Source organism: Plodia interpunctella, chromosome 3, assembly GCF_027563975.2.
Source record: "Plodia interpunctella isolate USDA-ARS_2022_Savannah chromosome 3, ilPloInte3.2, whole genome shotgun sequence".
NCBI classification, from domain to species: Eukaryota; Metazoa; Arthropoda; class Insecta; order Lepidoptera; family Pyralidae; genus Plodia; species Plodia interpunctella.
Window position 1 is genome coordinate 10837480 of NC_071296.1, and position 19389 is coordinate 10856868.

General features: G+C 34.8%; 5 protein-coding genes across 9 annotated transcripts in view; 3 read left to right on the top strand and 2 right to left on the bottom strand.

Annotated features, from left to right (window-relative positions):
* Nucleotides 1-114: 114 nt before the first annotated feature.
* LOC128683894 (MICOS complex subunit Mic10-like) lies at nucleotides 115-1725 on the bottom strand. The gene is made up of 3 exons (XM_053769955.1): nucleotides 1490-1725; nucleotides 911-1054; nucleotides 115-280 (listed from the first exon to the last, which is right to left on the bottom strand). Exons 1-3 carry the CDS (start codon nucleotides 1566-1568, stop codon nucleotides 258-260), a joined length of 246 nt encoding a protein of 81 aa, XP_053625930.1. The 5' UTR covers nucleotides 1569-1725; the 3' UTR covers nucleotides 115-257.
* A 608-nt stretch (nucleotides 1726-2333) lies between these two features.
* Nucleotides 2334-3394, top strand: LOC128683893 (COA8 family protein CBG23705, mitochondrial). Its single transcript, XM_053769954.2, has 2 exons — nucleotides 2334-2777; nucleotides 3173-3394. Exons 1-2 carry the CDS (start codon nucleotides 2478-2480, stop codon nucleotides 3383-3385), a joined length of 513 nt encoding a protein of 170 aa, XP_053625929.1. The 5' UTR covers nucleotides 2334-2477; the 3' UTR covers nucleotides 3386-3394.
* A 665-nt stretch (nucleotides 3395-4059) lies between these two features.
* Nucleotides 4060-12384, top strand: LOC128683887 (uncharacterized). Of its 3 annotated transcripts, none has more exons than XM_053769946.2 (5): nucleotides 4060-4286; nucleotides 4854-5976; nucleotides 8367-8546; nucleotides 8623-8786; nucleotides 12248-12384. In XM_053769946.2, exons 1-5 carry the CDS (start codon nucleotides 4205-4207, stop codon nucleotides 12382-12384), a joined length of 1686 nt encoding a protein of 561 aa, XP_053625921.1. In that variant the 5' UTR covers nucleotides 4060-4204. The 3 variants fall into 3 exon arrangements, with proteins under 3 accessions (XP_053625921.1, XP_053625920.1, XP_053625922.1); XM_053769945.2 differs by having other exon boundaries at nucleotides 4062-4304; XM_053769947.2 differs by lacking the exons at nucleotides 8367-8546; nucleotides 8623-8786; nucleotides 12248-12384 and adding an exon at nucleotides 6328-6598 and having other exon boundaries at nucleotides 4064-4304.
* Nucleotides 8780-12134, bottom strand: Ttc30 (Tetratricopeptide repeat domain 30). Of its 2 annotated transcripts, none has more exons than XM_053769940.2 (2): nucleotides 12004-12134; nucleotides 8780-10728 (listed from the first exon to the last, which is right to left on the bottom strand). In XM_053769940.2, the coding sequence occupies exons 1-2, from the start codon at nucleotides 12055-12057 to the stop codon at nucleotides 8794-8796; spliced, it is 1989 nt and encodes a 662-aa protein (XP_053625915.1). In that variant the 5' UTR covers nucleotides 12058-12134; the 3' UTR covers nucleotides 8780-8793. The 2 variants fall into 2 exon arrangements, with proteins under 2 accessions (XP_053625915.1, XP_064293050.1); XM_064436980.1 differs by lacking the exon at nucleotides 12004-12134 and adding an exon at nucleotides 11689-11771.
* A 118-nt stretch (nucleotides 12385-12502) lies between the features above and the next one.
* Rabex-5 (Rabaptin-5-associated exchange factor for Rab5) overlaps nucleotides 12503-19389 on the top strand; it is a 33895-nt gene continuing 27008 nt past the window's right edge. The window contains exons 1-5 of one of the 2 annotated variants that reach the window (XM_053769938.1): nucleotides 12503-12631; nucleotides 13048-13177; nucleotides 15267-15443; nucleotides 15926-16146; nucleotides 16806-16915. In XM_053769938.1, the coding sequence (XP_053625913.1) occupies nucleotides 13048-13177; nucleotides 15267-15443; nucleotides 15926-16146; nucleotides 16806-16915 (638 nt within the window). In that variant the 5' untranslated portion in view covers nucleotides 12503-12631. Of the gene's footprint in view, nucleotides 12632-13014; nucleotides 13178-15266; nucleotides 15444-15925; nucleotides 16147-16805; nucleotides 16916-19389 lie in introns of both variants that reach the window. The other variant, XM_053769937.1, reaches the window with a different exon arrangement.

Here is a 19389-nt window from a genome sequence, read left to right on the forward strand (position 1 = left end):
CCTACATAACATCAAAACTGTTCAATTCGGATCTATATCACCCCACAACCCTCACACGGGACTATATGCTGTGAAATTTCCAAGGAGATTCATAACTTTAAGTAAAGACAAATGTAAGGCATTCAAATTAACATATGTTTATTATAATAAATAATCATTTGTACACAAACAAAATTACAATAGTTTCTAAATAGTTGTCTACGAGCACAAATGCGATTTTATCTTCACATGATTTCTGTCCTCAAGAATCCCTGTTCTTATCTGAAATCCCTTCTCTTATCTGAAACAAATATAAATTAATTTACTTAAGTAAACAAAAATAAAATAGATTTTCATCACTTTTCATTGACATAAACTTTTTTTCATGCCATATTATAGGTACAAGATTTTAGTTAACTTGCAATGGGCTGATTATGTTTGCTTGGGTGGATTATTACAACTCAATTTTGAAGCAGATATATATTCAACCTATTAAGGTGAAATTTCGTATACACATTAAGTTTGAATGACAATTCATTATTTTATGCATGGCAGGATTGGCTCCCAACAAGGTAACTCCTCCATAGTTTACACAATTTTTTTCGCGCCAAGGTCTCTCTGACAACAATAAAAGTTTGTTCAAAAAAGATATTTTTATTGTATTTGTCTGGCTGCGGGATGCAAATAGAAAAAAATTAGCAAGAGTAGCAGTTAAAACTGTGACCTTCACATGTGTTATTATATTTCATTTTATAAAGCTAGACTGCAACAATATAATACATACATAACAAACATCAATTTTGACTATACAAACAAGGAAATTCAACATGATTCACCTGAGCGTGTCCTAGCTGTGAAGCCCTAAAGCATATAAGCTTCTCAAGCTTAATTATTTAATGAGTTTTACCTGATTAACTAAACACTTAACAACCTGCACGTTTCTTTTTGGGATTTATCTCTAGTTCACAATTGGCGTATGCAATGCCAAGGCCCATTCCCATGCCGGCTATAATGGGCCATCTCCGTCTGCCCAGGAATAGTACGGATGTTAAGGCACCTAGTAATACACCACCGCCTGAAATTATAAATGACAAGATTAATATTAGGAAAAAATTAAATCTCAAACATTACATACAATGTAGCAAATATTTTTAAAGGCTCACAGAATGTATCTGTATGCAGCACAGATTGTATGGAATTGTAATCAATGCATGCATGTATGCAAATAATTTGTTGCATATGCATTTGGCCAGCAAAGCCTTTAGAAATAGATGATAATGACTTCGGATCCTAAGTATTTTATTATCCATGAATTATTTATATTATTTTTTCTTTATCTATTTGGTTATATTAAAATATGGCATGCTGCTTGCTACAAAGATTTTCATGGTCTGTGTCTCCAGACTAATATGTCGTAAACCCAGTAGATTCTCAAGAAAAGTAGAATTCAAATAAGCACAACAACTTACTACATTTCTAACAGAATAACACATTTTGATTGAATATTTACCGGTTTTGATAACTGTATCGGTAAGACATGCGTCCAATTTTAGAGAAAATTCATCAACGGGTTCTTCTTTCTTTCCCATCTTGCTGCTTTTAAATAACTCTGAGAATAACTAAGAATATATTAGATCTTGCTAAAATCGTCGTTTTTATCGAATATTTTCGATCTTGAAAACACTTTTACATAATTCGGTCGTCCGAAAAAAATTCGCGATAATTCATTCCTTTGACAAATCAAAATTGACACATGTCAGTTTGATAGTGTGGTTGCTTTTTCATGGCATCATACATGCATGCATATTTGCTTAGTTATACGATTTGTTCCATAGAACTTTATATTTGTTTGATAGCGCTTTGATGATCGATTCTATGTTTGATTTGCTTATATGAAAGCCGCTAAATCTCGCTCGATTGAATCGGCACGGTCGTGAACTTGCCCGGTCATTAATAAAAAAGTTAAAGTATAGTCACTATCGCACTGTATTATGTATAAAAAGGGCGATAGTGACAGAACACAATAATATTTTAACTTAAAGTATACTTTATCATATTTATGAATAACAGGCAAATCTATTTTAGAATATTTTTACTTTACATTATGTGAATCTTAAAAGAAAAAAAAAACACTTTTTTGCGATAAATAAATTATCGAATAGTGTGTAACCATGTAACTCAAGTGTAATTATAACAATTTTGTAAAGCTAAGATGAAGTGAATTCATACTGTTGTAGTATGGCCACGTTGGCCATGTTATGCCTTTGTTGTCAACTGGGCCTTGAATTGGCAAATTGGATTGCCTAGTTGGCCGTATTGTTTTTTTTTTGTTTGACATTTGACCTATGACATTATTGAGACATTAACAATCAGCTGTTTACGTTATGTCATGGCAATCATCGGTGGTGTTGTGATTTGTGAATGATATCCTCCAAACTGCATTTTTATAGCATATTTCCACTTAAAAAAGTAGGTAAATAAAGTTAAAATTTTAAGCCATGTTTCACCATCGTGTATTATTAACGGGCAAGCAAAAAACATGTTTATACGTTACAACGTTGCGGTATACGAGAATGGTCTCCGATTCTAACTCAGTTCAAAGCGTACAGCTTCCAAACCCGACGAAAATATCGTCAGATATGGTCGGTCCACCAGATCCTGTGTCCAACTTGAGGAGGATTATATTCAGGCAGCCACAGAACGAGACGACATTGGAGAAACGATACAGAGAAATGCGGAGTGAGGTTCAAGAATGGAATCAAGAATTTTGGTCTCAACACAATTCTAGGTTTTTCCAGGTACACCCTTGTCTTCTATTTTTATATAAATATTCTCACTATGGCTTTACTTCCCCGGGAATATCGCATTTTTGCATATCATAACTATACTCATGAATTTGGCTATCATATCATCTATCTTTGTGCCAAATTTCATCAAAATCGGCCCAGTAGTTTTTAATTATAATCATATAAACAAAAAATATATTTTCTCTATAAAATTTTAGTACCTATAGAAGTATGGATATAGGAAGAGTTAATTAATTGATTTGTACAATACAATGAAAATTTTATCTACTAATATGGTGAACATATTTTATAAGTAATTTTATTTTTCAACATTGTATAAGTCCTATTCCAGTATCTTTTGGAACTTGTGAAATGATATTTTACTAGCTATTTGACGTTTGTTCCAGGAAAGAGAAGAATTTCTAAAGAAGAATCTGCCAGAGGGAAAACAAAACCTGAGTGCAGACGAAATGAGTGTATTTTACAAAGCCTTCCTTGATAAAAACTGGAACGCCCACATGGCCTATAACAAAGAGTGGTACAAAAGGAATGTTAAATTGTTAGCCCTCTCGATACAAGTGAAAATTAAAAAGTTACTAAAAATTAAAGATTCGAAATAATGAAATTGATATAGATTGTTATTATTATTGATTATTCTTAAGATATCTGTTTTGTTTAATGAGTGTTTATTATAATGTATAAGTAATAATTATTTTTCATTATAATTAAACTACTTAGGGGCTTTACTCTGAAGTTGTAATAGTGCTCTATGCAACTTGGCTCTGCAGTTTTAGTGTTCAGCTCATATATGTATATAAATTTATCATCATTTTACATGATCACACCTCTAAAGACATAATTTGAAAGAACAATGTTAGTGTACTGACTAGACATGCATATGTTATGGACCAGGTGATTAATTATGACAGTATTAATAATAATGTCCGGGCACTTTGAATATGAAGAAGCAATTTAGGGCGAAATAAATTGAACCAAATCACATTGCTCCTCAGCTCGCATCATCTCTCATCATCTTCATCCGCCCACCTTTATCCCTTAAACCTTCGACCCTGAAGATAATAAAGACAATTGAACAACAATAGGATCGTAGTCCGATCGGGCCGCGCGAGAACTGAGGGGTCAAAACTTTAATGCACGATTACAATATCGTCAGTGTATCGTCATTGAGAATCGTGTACTTTGGATCTTTAAAAAAACTTCTTGATAATTAAAATTATAGTTCACTTACCTCCTTGCAGACTTATGAAGAAAACTTTTTAACCTGAAATGTCATTTTTGTCACAGATTTTGTTGTTCGCAAAATATGGTTTCGACGTTATTGTAACATAAAATTTATGGTACCTATCAATGTTAGCGAAATATTCCCTATGTATTGTTAAATGCACTGGGATTAGAAATACAAAAGCGTAAAATTAGAAATGTACATAGCGTTCAAATGGCTTACTGGCTTAGCCATGGCTATGTGGGTGGCTGTGTGTTGTGTTGATACGTACACAAAAAGTAAGGAATATCATAAAAGTAAGTAATTAGAACATAGATTTGGAAAACGTCGCTAATATTTTATGTACTTTACCTACATACGTGATACAAGTTTACTAATTGGTTCCTTGGCTCCCACAAACTTCAATGTACTAAAAATTAAAGTAGGTAGGTACTGTAAAAATTAAGACAGATTAATTGATAAGCTACGTGAGAGGCTTTTAGGCGACGTGTATGAATTCTATCAGGAGCTGTGTTATAATGACACACTCTATGAGAATCTTATAATACCTAAGTACTAATATTATAAATGCGAAAATGTTTGCTTGTGCTAGGTACCTACTTTTCAAGTCAAAACGGAGCATAAGGTGATTTTTGGTGGGATAGTTGGAGAGTGATATAGGCGACATTTAGATAAGGGCGGCGTTTCGGAAAACTGCTATAGAATTTATGATTCTCCGATCTCCCAGATCTTTGTTTATTTAACAAAATTATTTATTTATACATGAAAATGTATATATATTACAGCTAGGTGACGACGTGGAAGTACCTACTGATTTTGCCAATATAATTGTGATTTCATTTTAGGTCCAATACTAACGAAGGACCAGTCCTTCGCGAATTTAACCGTTGTCGGAGTAAAATCGAAAACTCATCCCCGTTTGACAAATTATAAGCAAATAAATGATGAGCAACCCAGTGTAGCTATGGTACACTGCTACATGTTTACCGCAGGCGCTTTGGCGGTATCTATATTTAATAAGAAAACGGAAATTTTATTATATGCGAAACATAAAGTTGCTAAACTTGATTTAAATAAAACATTTAAAAAGATTAAATATAAAGTCACGAGAATGCTAGCCGTTCTAGGCCTTCAGATGTTACATTGTTCATGTATCTTACGTTACTATATGAAAATGATAACATACAAAAGAGTCAGGCGTTTTTTCCGCTTGCTAATAAACGCTAGAAGTGAAGGTCAAGAAAAGTTACATACGATTTTACTCAATAAATTGAGAGAAGTCGGCGAAGAGCGAAAGAACCTAGGGCAGCTGCTGATAGCTGCTATCCACGAAAATAAAAATATAAGAATGCAATATCAGCTCGAATCGATGGCGAAAACGAGGCTGTTACGGCATATCGATGACACACATAAACAAATTAAAGAAAATCGCTCTCGATATGTTAGTTTCCAACATCTGTACCTCGTGACTCACCAAGAAAATGTTTTTCTCAAAGCTCGATTAAGGAAGCTTCAAAAAGATAAAGAGGAGGCGGAAAAGAATCTGTTGAGTTTAATAAATGAAATTTATAGATCGAAAAACCAGGAACTAAAGAACTATTGCAGCCGGTTTATTGTGCAAACTAAAGAAAATTTGTTAAATTCCGACGTGAGCGCAGAAATTCGGAAATTCTTGCGGTCTCAACCTGATAATAGAGGCGAAGCGAATAAAATACTTCCAGACGAATCTGGGATGCGAATCACGGAGATCTTAAATGAAGATGATGGTTTGGTACCGTTGGTTTCTGACGCTCCGAGGTTGAAAGGGCTTCCGGGAGAGTATGTTTGGACCGTCAAAGATAAGGATGGTATCATAGAAAAACTGTACGAGTATGATTACGAAACCGACTTGGACAACGGTGATACAATTAGCAGGATTAGGCAATATTCGGTGTATTGTGACGAGGAATGCCTGCTGGATTACACAAAGTAAGTTTATCATCATCCGAATCAAGGTGAAACTTGATATGCCAGGTCTGTGACTGGAATTCTTTTTTATATCTACCTACCTTGTCATTTCGATAAGCAGTGTAGGTAGGTACCTATTGATACTTGGGATGTCTTTTTTATTATAAGATTTTAATGGAGATAAGAATTAAGTACTCGAAAGTATGCCAATTTTAAAGAAGAGCCAAAGAGTTTTCTCATGTACCTACTCGAATAGAAGTTAGCCGATCTTCTTGAAAACGAACAAGTAGGCTTTGACATCCATCTCCATGCATTAACAAAACGAATGCGCGTAAGATTTTTTTTTGTCTAAGTATTTTTTATTTTTTTTAGATCTAGAACTATTATACCAGAGTCGAACGCAGAACCTAGAAAACAATGTTCGTTCAGGAACGTAAAAATGAACTATCCAATGGGCCGGGGTAGGTTTCTTACCGGCTCGTTAGCTTTCCAGCGGTTTCTGCGGAATAATAACCTCTTCAACTGTCCATCATCGATGCTGTCGTTGCCGGAGCCCGAGCCGCAGCTGAATCCATGATTTTATAATTTTTTTCAGTTTGGTATTGATGTTGTTTGAGAATTATTAAATATTTATTACGTCTGACTTTTTCTTTACCTTTGTTTCTGTTTACTCATTTGTACAACTTTAAGGTAGGTATAGCTACCTAACTATAAGTAGGTGGTCGACATGTTGCTGTTATAGGTTATAGTTGTAACTTTCGGATCCCAGACAATTACCACATTCTGGGAAAGTTAGGAGTTTCTTCGATTTTTGACTCGTGGGCCCACCGATAAAGTCCCACCAGCTAGTGGGATTGGTGGATTCTTGGTATTTTATTATTTTTATTGAAAATGGAACTATGAAGCTAGTGGGACTGGTGGGACTTGGACTGGTGGATTCTTGGTATTTTGAATGAATGAATGAATGAAAAAATTTATTTCAGACTATGCACATATACAATACAAGTCCATATTATATTAGTAAGAAACTTAGACAACTATGTTAGTAGAATTTAAAATGGGGGTTATCGTTTTGGACATGTATCGTTTTGACATTTTATTATTTTTATTGAAAATGGAACTACGAAGTTAATACCAATAATAATAAAATACCAAGAACCACTGATATACACATTTAGGTTTATTGGCTCGAGGTTCCACTGTATCCCAACTAGCATAGCTGTTCATTGCAGATCATATCTTGAAAATAGTACCTAATAATAAGTGCTGAAGTTGATGAAGTGCAAGGCAAAAGTCAAAAGGTGTACTTTGCTAGACTTTGACAACTAAGTAGGTACCTACCTGTTCTACTAAAATAAAAACGGAAGTCGTTAATTTTTACTACATAAAAGTAAAATTCGTAATGGCAATACTTTAAAAAATAGTTGATCCACTCCACTCATCTCACTCTTACTTCAGTTCAGATTTTGTTGACATGACGGCTAAGATAGTATTTTTGAAGTATAATTTAATTTTACGTTGTTTTAGCTGATTAATTAATAAAAACTGTTTCATAGTTGTGAAATAAATCGCGTGTTAGATTAGAATGTTACTACAAAATCGGCTTGTGATCAAGAACCAAAGAAGATTTAATCACAACGCGTCAAGAACAACAACAAACGAACGGAACGACAAACAATCGTTGAAAGAAGAATGTTGCCAATATAGTCTGTAAATCTGTTACCAATAATAATTTCTTAGCTCTTAACTCTCTATTGTAATCAATTATGGAAATGTTACAAAAAATTAATTGCAAATCAGTACCTTGGAAAAAAATTAAGAATAACGAACTTGATATAGATTACGCTCTCGTAATACCGAAACAAATATCCGTTAAATTGTTTAAAGAGTTAGAAAAAACGTTAGTATATTTTACAGGCGACTTGACTATAATAAAGTAAGTATTATGATGGATTTTACCTGTGTATATGTTCGGCTAAACCCTGAAGTGCGGCTTCACCTAGGTTTAGCCTGTATTACTTAGGCTATACCTAGGTGCAGCCGGTCTTCGTTGGCTATCCCCGAACGCAACCGATAACATGCGGAGATGAGAGAGAGACAAAAGACCAAACTTTGTCGCAGCCAACGGCAGTAACAAGTATAATTTTAACATTAAACTTGTAATTCGTCTGATTATAAAAGTATAAAAGCAAAACTTGTTTGTGTAATACAGACATGTTTTTTTAAACATAAGTACTTAAGCAAATACCTGAAAGTAATAAAAACACGTGTCCTTTGTTTGGAAAGCCACTTATATTTATTACATCAATCGAGATATCTAAAGCTCCGCTCCGTCAGATTCCACTAAACTATAATTTACTAAACTAAGTAAGTAGGTACACGATTTTTACTGGTATATTTATTTTTTTCAGGGTGTTCGGAAAGTCCTATAATATACCACGCAAACATGTGGCTTACGGCGATCCAGGTGTCACCTATACTTATTCCGGAGTCACTATCCCCGCATTGCCTTGGCCAGAACCAGTGTTGGCATTACGAGAACTCCTTGTAAAACTCAAGGGGATATTGTATAACTTCGTTTTGGTTAACAGGTAGGTAACAACGACATGACATGTGGCTTCACTTCAATGACAAATGTATAAACAATCATTTAAAATCTGTTTGTAGGTACAAAAATGGTCGCGATCATATAGGACCACATCGTGACAATGAGCCAGAATTAGATTCTGATTATCCTATCGCCTCAATATCCCTCGGTCAAGAAAGGGATTTTGTCTTAAAACACAAAGATTCAAGGAAATCAGAGCACGGGAAAGCATTAATACCTCCTGGTTAGTTCTACTTTAAATCTTCATATTTATTAATCGTAACGGAATCATCGATGTTCCGAAGCTTATAAAACATGTATCTCAAAAGACGGGCTTCGTACGTGACTGTTTGTTTAGCTTTAGTATTCGCATCCTCCTCTTGGAACGGGCTCTCGATGACAGTGCTCACGCGTCTTCCGTATGTCTCACAACCCTCCAGGAATTGAAGACAATCCTTGATAGTGTTATCTTTCACGACGATCAAGTGTTTTGCTAAGTTTTCTAGAAATGACAGGAAACAACGCTTCGCATAAAACCAGGTGTCTGTTCCCAGCCGCTTGTTGAATGGTTCCAGTGACTTTATCACTCGGGAAATGCCAAATTCATAGTTACCCTTGGCACAGTATAATGTTCCGATGACAAGATTCACTATACATAAGTGATAAAATTTCTTTAATGGGTCTTCAAATATCTGCTGTTCTTCTTCTTTCTCTATTTTACGCATAATATCTTCAGCTTCTTCGTTTTGCGATGTCATTATATAAGAGACGCATAAATTGGCTAAAACGACTGCGCTCACATCTAAAATATTATCGTACTGTTTCTTGACGATTGGTTCGTAGAAACTAGCAGCCTCTTTATACTTATTTTCTTGCATAAATAAGACGTGAGCTACATTTAGACGCCACACGTCTGATTCATTACAGAATTCAACAGATTTCCGAAAAATCTTTTCAACTTGTCCGTAGTTTTCCATGTCCCAGTAAATTTTAGCTTGTGCCATCACCACAGGAATATATCTTTCTAGAGCTTCTTCATATTCAACTACAGCTTTCTTAACCTGATCATTGTCACCTTGCGAGCGACTTTCTTGGACCACTTTCGTAAGTTTCCGCAATTGTTCTGCGTGCTTGGATGCGATGTCTTCATACTTTTGAAATGCTTCTTCTGGAGAGGTTTGACTCGTTATTATGGCATCTAAGAAGTCATATAAGTATGGTGTTAAATATTTGTACGTAAACTGAGCATTTTCGGCTAACACGTCAGCCGCGAGGTCATAATATTCAAACTTACAGTACAGGAGCAATAAATTAGCAAAAGTTTCAGGTGGAAATGGGTCCTGTTGCAGTAAAAAATGCATCTTCTCAAAACCATCTGTCGGTTTTACATCAATAGAAGTTAAGGCTAAATTATGCAATGTTACTGCATCCAACTCGTGTTCGTGTCTAGGCGGCATATCACTCAACGCTTCTCGAGCGGATTCAATGTTCTTCAATTGATACTCAATAGCGGCCTTTAGATTAAACACTTCAGTTAGAGCCGTTTCATGAAGGGTAAGAGTATTTCCAACTGATTTTACTTCCGATGTTTCTGCTTGCATTCCTACAGCTAATTCTGGATGATCACGTATACCTCTTTCGATTACTAAAGTGATATGTTTCAAAGCTTGCGGATACTCCTTAAGGCGAAAGTAGCAAAGTGCAATATTATAATGTAGATGTGCATTAAATCCTAGTACATTAAGACTCCTGGAAAACTTCTGCAAAGCTTCTTCGTATTGGTTATCCTTAAACATTAAACATCCTAGATTTATATCTTTGTCGGGATCCTCCATCGGATACGAATCTACTAAACTTTTGGCTGAGATTGTGTCTTCTTCGCCGTATTTTATCGCCGATTGTAACTTGACGACTTTTCGTTCTAATTCTGGGGCGGTTATTTGCATAGTCACTTTATACGCTTCATCAAACATAGATGCTTCGTAAAGAGCTTGAGCGAAATAAAGTTTGTATTCTGGAACGTCAGGGTGCATGGCCACCAGTTGTTCGTAGCAGTTGGCAGCCTCTACAAAGGACTGGCTTCTGAAGTAGCAGTACCCAAGCAGAGAGAGTCCAGCACGATTGGGATTGAAATTTATGGCATCGTTGAGAGCTTTAATTGCGTCGTCGTATCTGGCTTCTTTTATCTATAAAGGAAAATAATAGAAAATTGTTTAGCTTTGTTTCTGATAACATAACTCGCAGCAACAAGAGATTATTTTATTACATATTATAAGAGAAGTACTATACAATTGTTTATTAGATTACTATTAAGTATTATTCGTGGTCTTCAGGCTTTGAAGAAAGTAGTGGATGTGAAAAAGTCAGCAGTTCTTATAGTCTTGGAAACTGTGATTTAACTTTAACGATTGTTAGTCTTGATGAATAATAAAATGGTGACAAAAAAAAAATTAAAGCCGTTTTAAATTTAGTAAAGCTCATTTTATGAAAAATAAAATACGGAATTCGTTAATCTAATCAAGTCTCTCGTTACCGAGACTGTGTGTTGATATGTTTCATAATCTCTTGACGAGCTATGGAATATAGACTGTGATAATTTCGTTTATCGGTTAATTTTATAGATTAACACGTTTTATAATGTTGCTTTACTTTACATTTTTGTGTAAGTAATATATTAGTACATCATTTATGATATTGAAATTCATAAGTACCTAGTTTACATATTTCAAATTTTATAAGGTGTTTCAATTTGATAGATTTAAAAATTGGTATTTACTACCGTTCTGCAATCTACTAAGTTACAACATTCTTTTTCAGTAAACATATCAATTTATTTATGAGGCAGAAGCTGAAACACATTTATTTCAGTCATATGTAAATAACTACCTAAGTTTAGATATATATATTTGTAATTTTATTACCTGTCCAAGTTATCGAGATAAGGTTAATGTACGCTAACAAACCTAAAGGTCATTAGGTTCGATAACAAATGGTATTTTGTTAACCATAGCGAAAATTGGTTCTCTTCCGTATAGGTGTGGTTGCTGATTAATCGACCAATTCGACCATGAAAATTCGCATTTCCTTCTAGATAAATATAAATAACCGCCTGTGTGTGTTGTTATCATTCATTGCATTATACCTACCTAGTCTTCGGACGGATGCTTTTGATGTCCATCAACTTGAACTCTAAATATGTTTGGAGGATGGGAGTGCCACTTGAATTTTATTGATAAGCTAATGTGTACATAATTGCAGTGTTATCTTACAGAAATAAACGTTTTTTTTTTAATGTTGCATATGCCAAATGATCTATTATTAAAAATTATGCTAATTATAATGATCAATTAATTGTAAAGAGGACTATGTTTTGCACAATTTCGTGCTATCGATAACTCGTTAAAGCTCATCGGAATAATAATACTAACGTTACAGCTATAAATTAATTTAAATTATCATACCATAGTATAAATAGTTTTGGTGTATTGACCATCCTTTATCTGTAAATATTCCATGATTTCCTTGAAATAATAAAATACTCAATTTCTTTTTGCTAAACCTCTCCTATTTGTTTGACTTCGTTGTCATAGTAACAAAAACTTTTATTACTTTTATTATGCCTATTTGTGCGAAGAAGAAAAAATCTTTCTGCTCTATTTGGAACGAATGTAAAATATTTTAACGAGCCTATTTTGTATGTTACAGTTAAAATACTTTTGGAGAATGGCAGTGTGTTGATGATGAACCCGCCAACGAATGAATTTTGGTACCACTCAATACCGTTGCGGAAGAACATACCTGGTCCAAGAATAAATTTAACATTTCGAAAAATGAGAGTATGAGACTCTTAGTAGTGCTAGAAAAATCGAAAATAGTACCTTTTTAGCTGCAAAGTATACTTTCATGGTCACATCCCTGTCTCACCGTATAAAAAAAGTAAATGTCATTTTCCGCTGTCATGGATGTCAGTCATGTCATGTTTCTTGGAAAAATAAATAATGTACCTACCTTCCTTATTTCTCTTGTTATTTACCTTAATATAAATAAAAATTAAAACTCAGGAATAGTGTGTGCAATCGGCTCATCACGGTAATTGAATTATATTTTACTAACTATATTTTAGAACGTACATTTGCTTGTGGCCTGTGAGTAATTCCTATACATAGCAGCAAGGTCCGTCAGGCTAGTTATCTCGGCCACTTGAATATAATTTCCTGATAAGCGTAGCCTATATAACGATGGAAATCGTTGAACGGCCACCGTTATTGTTGTATTCTGCGATGAATGTCACTCTTCTTGCTAAAGTCCGTTTGAATTCCGGCAATTTCTTGCGAAGATGGGCTGAGGGTAACGAACTAGTTTTTGGGAGGGTTTACGAGTGCAGAGCGTTAAAATTGGTTTAATTATTGAAAATAGTGATTGTTGTGAGCTATTTTGAAACTGTAATGATGTGGCACGGGCCTAATCTGCAGAGGTCTTACAAGTACATGAATTTTGCGTCGAAGATGCCGCTGCTGAGGTTTGAGCAGAGCGACCTGAAGTGCAAGAATGGATGCGACTACTTCGGGAACCCGCAGTGGCAGGGGTACTGCTCCAAGTGTCACCGGGAGCAAATGTCAAGGCAACGGAGGGCAGGTAATTCACTAAACTACATTTATTAATTTGATGAAGGTAAATTTGAATAAAGGATTGAATTAAATATTAGGGTTTTCCCTAAATTTCGATCTATTCTTGCTAAACTCTCAGCACAGGTATAATTTGTCTACAATGAGATTTTTAACTCTAGCTATATGTTTCAGGTAACCTGAAACATATAATGAAACATTGTAAAAAAATCTTTTCAATGGCAATGCAATATTGTGAAAACCTTGTTGAGTGGAACCTTGAATAGCTACAAGTTGCAAGTTTTAATTTTATTTATTCAGTTACTATATTGGTTTAATATGTCTTCAGATTTTTTATAAACAGCCTATTTACATCCCACTTCTGGACATGGGCCTCCCTCTCCTCCTTTCAGATATGTCATGCTGCAACATGTCGGTGATAATCCCAAAAGATGTGCAACTATTATTATTGCTTTATAAGTGAACAAATGCAGGAAAAGCCACAGACAAAAGCTAGTCTAAAAATCACTTGAGACCATAAATAAACTGCTTGTTTTTTTGTCCTCTATAGTCTGATAAAATAAATCCTTTGGAAAATAACATATGAATGTCTTTCATATGTTTGTGTCTAGTGCAGTATCAGTAGTTGGCATCAAATAATTTATCTATTACAAAGTTGTAAATTGGAGATATTTGATCATAGAAGATAAGGCGGATTTTACATATATATAATCTATATTACTATTAAAATATATGCAAATTTGTTTCAATTATTAATTGCCGTTTTAGCATTTTTATATCATTTGTTTGTTGTAATTTATCTCTTTGTTTTAAAGCCTCTCCTTGATCTCAATTTATTTTAGATGTAATATTGATAAGATATTGTTCAACCACAAGGTTTGTGCTAAATTTTACTTAGTAAAATTACTAGGTATGTAACTATCCATATACCATATTAAGTATGTGGTACCTTGAATAGGACCACTCCATATTCCCGCATGAATGTCGTTAGAATTGACTAAGGGATATAAAGCCTTGACAGCTGATAAACAACAACAGACTTCTCAAAGGGGGTTAACCTCCGTGTCATAAAATTTGAGCCAAATCTTCAAACTTTGTTAATTTGTATGCAGATGTTAATTTGTATGTAATGTACATAAATACTTAACAATATTAAATTGAAGTAACAATAAAAAAAAACAATAGTGTTGAGACTATAATAGTCTCATACCTACTTAGTACCAAATTGTACAAAATAATTTGTACAATTTGGTACTAAGTAGTGGGAGTAGGATATTAAAATTAAAGGTTTGAATTATCCTATCATATCCTATCATTAAATTTTCAATGTCTATGACAAAGGTTTTTTAATCTCATGATAAATCTGAACTTCACCTTCCCAAGATTATATCAAAATTGATAAATTTTGACATAACACTTGATAGTAATCAGGATGGTGTAACCAAGGTTAATTGGTTAGTTATGTGTAGTGAGTTGTTAAGATAAAGTATGAACAGGAATAAGCATATTTGTAATTTTATGGAATAATATCTGTGCCCTGGTGTGTTTGTAAGTTTTATAAATTTTAATTTCTTTTAAATTAATACCCAACTGGCTGAAATGGGGAATCAAATGTAAAACCATGGAAGATATATTAGAGCTGCGGTTATTGTGTGATGTTTAAGATATTTAAATTTTAGATAAGTTATTTATTCGTTCTGTAACGCGCAATTTTGTTAGAAAAAAAAAAGCATATGTTCCATGCCTAACTATATTAAAAAAAGTTCACAAATCAAACTAAAAAATTAAACATACATTTAAACGGCACAGTGCACAAAAGGGTTATGTTTCAGCTAAATGCTACCCACTTTCGGCTAGGGAACTGAGAATATACAAACGAAACTACATAATATTTATTGATTTAAAACTTTTTTTTTACATGAAATTAAAAAAAAAAATACAAATGTTGGACATAACGCCATCTGGCATTCTCTACGAGCATTGTGGTGCGTGGTGGTTGATTTTATTAATTTTATTTAATATATAGAAAACCACATAAATCTATGATATGATAATGAATTAAAAAACTGTATAATATGAATTTCTTTAAATGTTTATAGAGAAAGCGTCATCAGGAACACTGCCGAAGCCGTCTCAGAAGAAGGAAGGGCTCAATCTGAAGGTGACCGCGCGCTCCTCATTCTCCAAGTTCGAGGAGAAGCGTCTCCGGCAGAGCGAGACCCTGAAGAAGGCCAACTTGCTGAAGTCACTTGCTGTCTTCAAGAAAACCAGCACAGGTACAGTCGGCGGCAGATATACCAAGCTTTCAAACGATCGCCGTCCATTAGTTCGTACACGTGAACGTGTGCCGTGCTTGTGCGAGTGAGATAGATGCTGGGCCTGGCTTCGAGTGATGTTAATCAGTAATAAAATGAATTACAGTCAAAATTTTATTTATTTGAATAATAGCTATAGTAAACAAATCACACTTATTGAGCTAGCCCCAAAGTAAGTTCGAGACTTGTGTTATGGGATACTAACTCAACGATACTATATTTTATAACAAATAGATAAATAGATAAACATACAAGACCCAAGCCAATCAGAAAAATATAATTTTCCATCGTGACCCAACCCGACCGGGGATCGAACCCAGGACCTCTCGGTTCAGAGGCAAGCCCTTTACCACTGCACCACCGAGATCGTCAAAGTGAAAAGAAACAAAACTACTGCAGAATTTCTTACCTATACTATTCTATCTAGAATTAAATTCTTACAGACGACCACGACACATCCGAGAAGCGGCCACCAGAATTCAAGATCCCTTCGTCAGTGTTGGAAGGCATGAAGCGAGACTTCCGAGCCCGTTTCCCGCGGCTCTCCCAGCACATAGACAGAGACGGACGTATGTGCGTGCATACGCTTGTAATGGACGTGATCAAGTGCGCTAATGTAATGACCGCCGACGAGTTGTCTGAGAGGGTCCAGAGGCATTACCAGGTGAGAATACAGAGAGTTATTCCGATCTGATCTACCAAATGGATCCACCCTTAATTATTGTAATTACTAAATAGGTACCTACCTAAATATTATTGCACTTTTAACAGTTTTCATCTTGATTCCTGTTGAAAAATGTGCATATGTTTTGATAACTAGTGGCCCGTCCCGGCTTCGCTCGGGCAAGAACATAATAAATCATACAACTAAACCCTTCTCCGGAATCACTATTAGTGAAAACCACATGAAAATACGTGCACTAGTTTTTGTGTTTATAGCGAACAAACAGACAGACGCGGTAGAGAACTTTGTTTCAAAATATATAAGGATAAATTCAAATTCAAAATTCTTTATTTAATTTAGGATTATATACATCACTTATTGACGTCAAAGAATTACTTAAACTAAGGCTACTAAGCAAAAACACTTCACCGCGGCCTTTTCTCCAAAGACGTCAATTAACAAATGTAGGTCTTGTACATATGTATATTAAAAATTAAGAAGACGAATTGACATAAAAATGACAAAATTGAAATAAATGAAAAAAGTTGATAGTATTTTTAACAAAATTATTAAAATTTTTCAGAATTATATATATATATGTATAAGATTTCTATGTAGTGATCTGATGTCAGTCCATACAAATGTCAACATTGTTGTAGCGTTTCATGAAACACATGGAGTCTGACCCGCACTACAGCGCCGTGGATTCGGAGATGAAGGAGCACCTCATGGATTTTGTGGAGAAGCATGCCATGTCTTACTTGCACGAGTGAGTACTCTACACGGCGTGTGGCCCCGCCCTAAAATACGACCACTATTCAGGGTTACTGGTATCAAACGCAAAACCTCCTAAAGACTACTTGGGTACATCAAAACAACCAACTTTTATTCTACGAATTTTCGTGATTCGTAGATTTTTATTTAATATAAAAAAAACACAATCTAATTTGCTATTCTACACATCTTAACCCTATGTGATAGCCAAGCAACACGAGACAGTACAATAGCGTTATATAGCGGTATCGAACACAGAGTTAACGTTTTATAGAAACCACATTAAAACTAAAAAAAAATTGTATTTATTTAGACAAAAGTCGTAGGTAGAACAAAAGATGTTAGTCTCTATGTACCTTATGCGCCTTTGGAAGGTTATGCGTTAGATACCAGTAACCCTGTATATGCTCTCGTGGATGTTCTACTCGCGTACTGAGGAAGGAAATAGCCTTGACATTTGAAAAATAATCGCATTACCAGAGAGGGTTAACATCAAGCTGGCGGTCATAAAATCACAGTCAAAATTAAACAATTTTTTTTTTCACTATCTCTGCTTATCGGGGCGTATCGGCTGATAAACTTTTGTGGGGGAATTATTGCTTGTGACATTTAAAAAATATATCTAATGTGATTTGTAAAATAGCCTATTCCACCATTAAGCTCGCTCGGGCTCTTGGCTCTGTCTGCCCCACACAAATGAGGACGTGATACTGCATTCCTGTCTGCAGTCTGTCATTACACTCAAGTGTAGCACAAACAAAGTACACGTGTCCACTTGTATCGAAACCACGAATCGAACTAGTGAAAGTGCTACAGATATGGTACATTGTAATACATAAATTATACAATTCTAAAGCCTTATGTACTAAACTATATCAACCTTGGCGATTCTTAGTAAATTAGTAAAATTTGTCTTTATCACCATCACATTATTTCATACTATCAAGCTTGGTGGTCACCACAGCCTGGCCACCACGCCAGCAACAATAAGGGTGTCACACACCCGTTGCCTACTTTGTGGCCTATGATATATGTCGTAAAATTAGTTCTTTAATTATTCTTCACAAGATAGTGCACTCCACAATTGACTCTCCACAACTTTTATCACTTTTAAATTTTAACACACGTTTTAGATCCCGTAACCGAAAATTTAATTCTTTCCATCTTAATGTTTATGTAAATAATACTTCATATTACAACCCTCTAGTGAACATGTGTCGCCAATACAATGACATTCTCGCCGGTCGCAGAGACTTTGAATTTGACATATTTCGTCTAGATTTGTTCCAGTATCGTAGAGAGAGAAAATGAAATTTTCATGATCGAGTTAATTTATGACAATACATTATGTTGAATGCGTTTAAAGTACTATTTTAGTGGACATGAAGCTTTATACTAGCTGCAGTCGGAGGTGTTAAAAAATACTTACATATCTATGCACAGTAGCGTCACCTACTTTATTATAAAGCGCCGTTGACTATTAGACTTTCTGACCGAATCTTACGGGAATCGCATACTTTCGGTATAAATCATACGTTTTTTCTTGAAGATATTCAGGTACTCAATACATACTTACAAACTATCGCTTTTATAATATTAGTGGTATTTATGTGGTCAGCAACACTAATTGTACCTATCTTATCTGTGTGACGTCAAAAGACGGATTATAAGAACAATATAAATCTTAATAATTTGTTATCTTTAAATCCTTGTAACTTTAATGGACCACGGAGACAGTACAAGGATTTAAAGATATTAAATCCTTGTACTGTCTCCATGGTCCATTAGTTCTAATTTTGCGAGAAGTTACTTTGTTTATCTATCTTTTTGGATTCGTTAATTTCGGCTGACGACCTCGGTGGCGCAGTGGTAAAGTTCTTGCCTCTGAACCGAGAGGTCCCGGGTTCGATCCCCGGTCGGGTCATGATGGAAAATTATCTTTTTCTGATTGACTTGGATGTTTATCTATATATGTATTTGTTATAAAATATAGTATCGTTGAGTTAGTATCCCATAACACAAGTCTCGAACTTACTTTGGGAGTAGCTCAATCTGTGTGATTTGTATATATTTTAATATATATATTTATTTAATTTCCCACGGGGACAGTTATTTTTCCGGGAAGAAATGTGCCTCATGTCCTTCTCCATACTTCAAACAACATTATATGCAAAAATTTCAAGAAGATTGGTTGACCAGATGGAGCGTGAAGTGGTAACAAGCAAACAAACACACAAACGCACTTTCACATTTATAATATTAGTTAGGATCCATACTTACTAATATTATAAATGTGAAAGTGCGTTTGTGTGTTTGTTTGTCCGTCTTTCACGTCAAAACGGAGCAACGGAATGAGGTGGTGTTTCTTGTGGAGATAGTTAGTTGGTCAGTGTCATAGTCTACTTTTTGCCGCGGGCGGAGCCGCGGTCAAAATCCGGCCGTATATAAAAGAATTTAAATTAAAAATTT

Coding starts and splice junctions, on each gene's coding strand:
- LOC128683894 (XM_053769955.1), bottom strand. CDS start 1,568: ATGGGAAAGAAAGAAGAACCCGTTGATGAATTTTCTCTAAAATTGGAC. Junction 1,055..1,489: donor CGATACAGTTATCAAAACCG/GTAAATATTCAA, acceptor TTATAATTTCAG/GCGGTGGTGTATTACTAGGT. Junction 281..910: donor TCCCAAAAAGAAACGTGCAG/GTTGTTAAGTGT, acceptor TATTTGTTTCAG/ATAAGAGAAGGGATTTCAGA.
- LOC128683893 (XM_053769954.2), top strand. CDS start 2,478: ATGTTTCACCATCGTGTATTATTAACGGGCAAGCAAAAAACATGTTTA. Junction 2,778..3,172: donor ACAATTCTAGGTTTTTCCAG/GTACACCCTTGT, acceptor CGTTTGTTCCAG/GAAAGAGAAGAATTTCTAAA.
- LOC128683887 (XM_053769945.2), top strand. CDS start 4,205: ATGTACATAGCGTTCAAATGGCTTACTGGCTTAGCCATGGCTATGTGG. Junction 4,305..4,853: donor AAGTAAGGAATATCATAAAA/GTAAGTAATTAG, acceptor ATTTCATTTTAG/GTCCAATACTAACGAAGGAC. Junction 5,977..8,366: donor TGCCTGCTGGATTACACAAA/GTAAGTTTATCA, acceptor TATTTTTTTCAG/GGTGTTCGGAAAGTCCTATA.
- Ttc30 (XM_053769940.2), bottom strand. CDS start 12,057: ATGGAATATTTACAGATAAAGGATGGTCAATACACCAAAACTATTTAT. Junction 10,729..12,003: donor CCAAAACTATTTATACTATG/GTATGATAATTT, acceptor TTTCCTTTATAG/ATAAAAGAAGCCAGATACGA.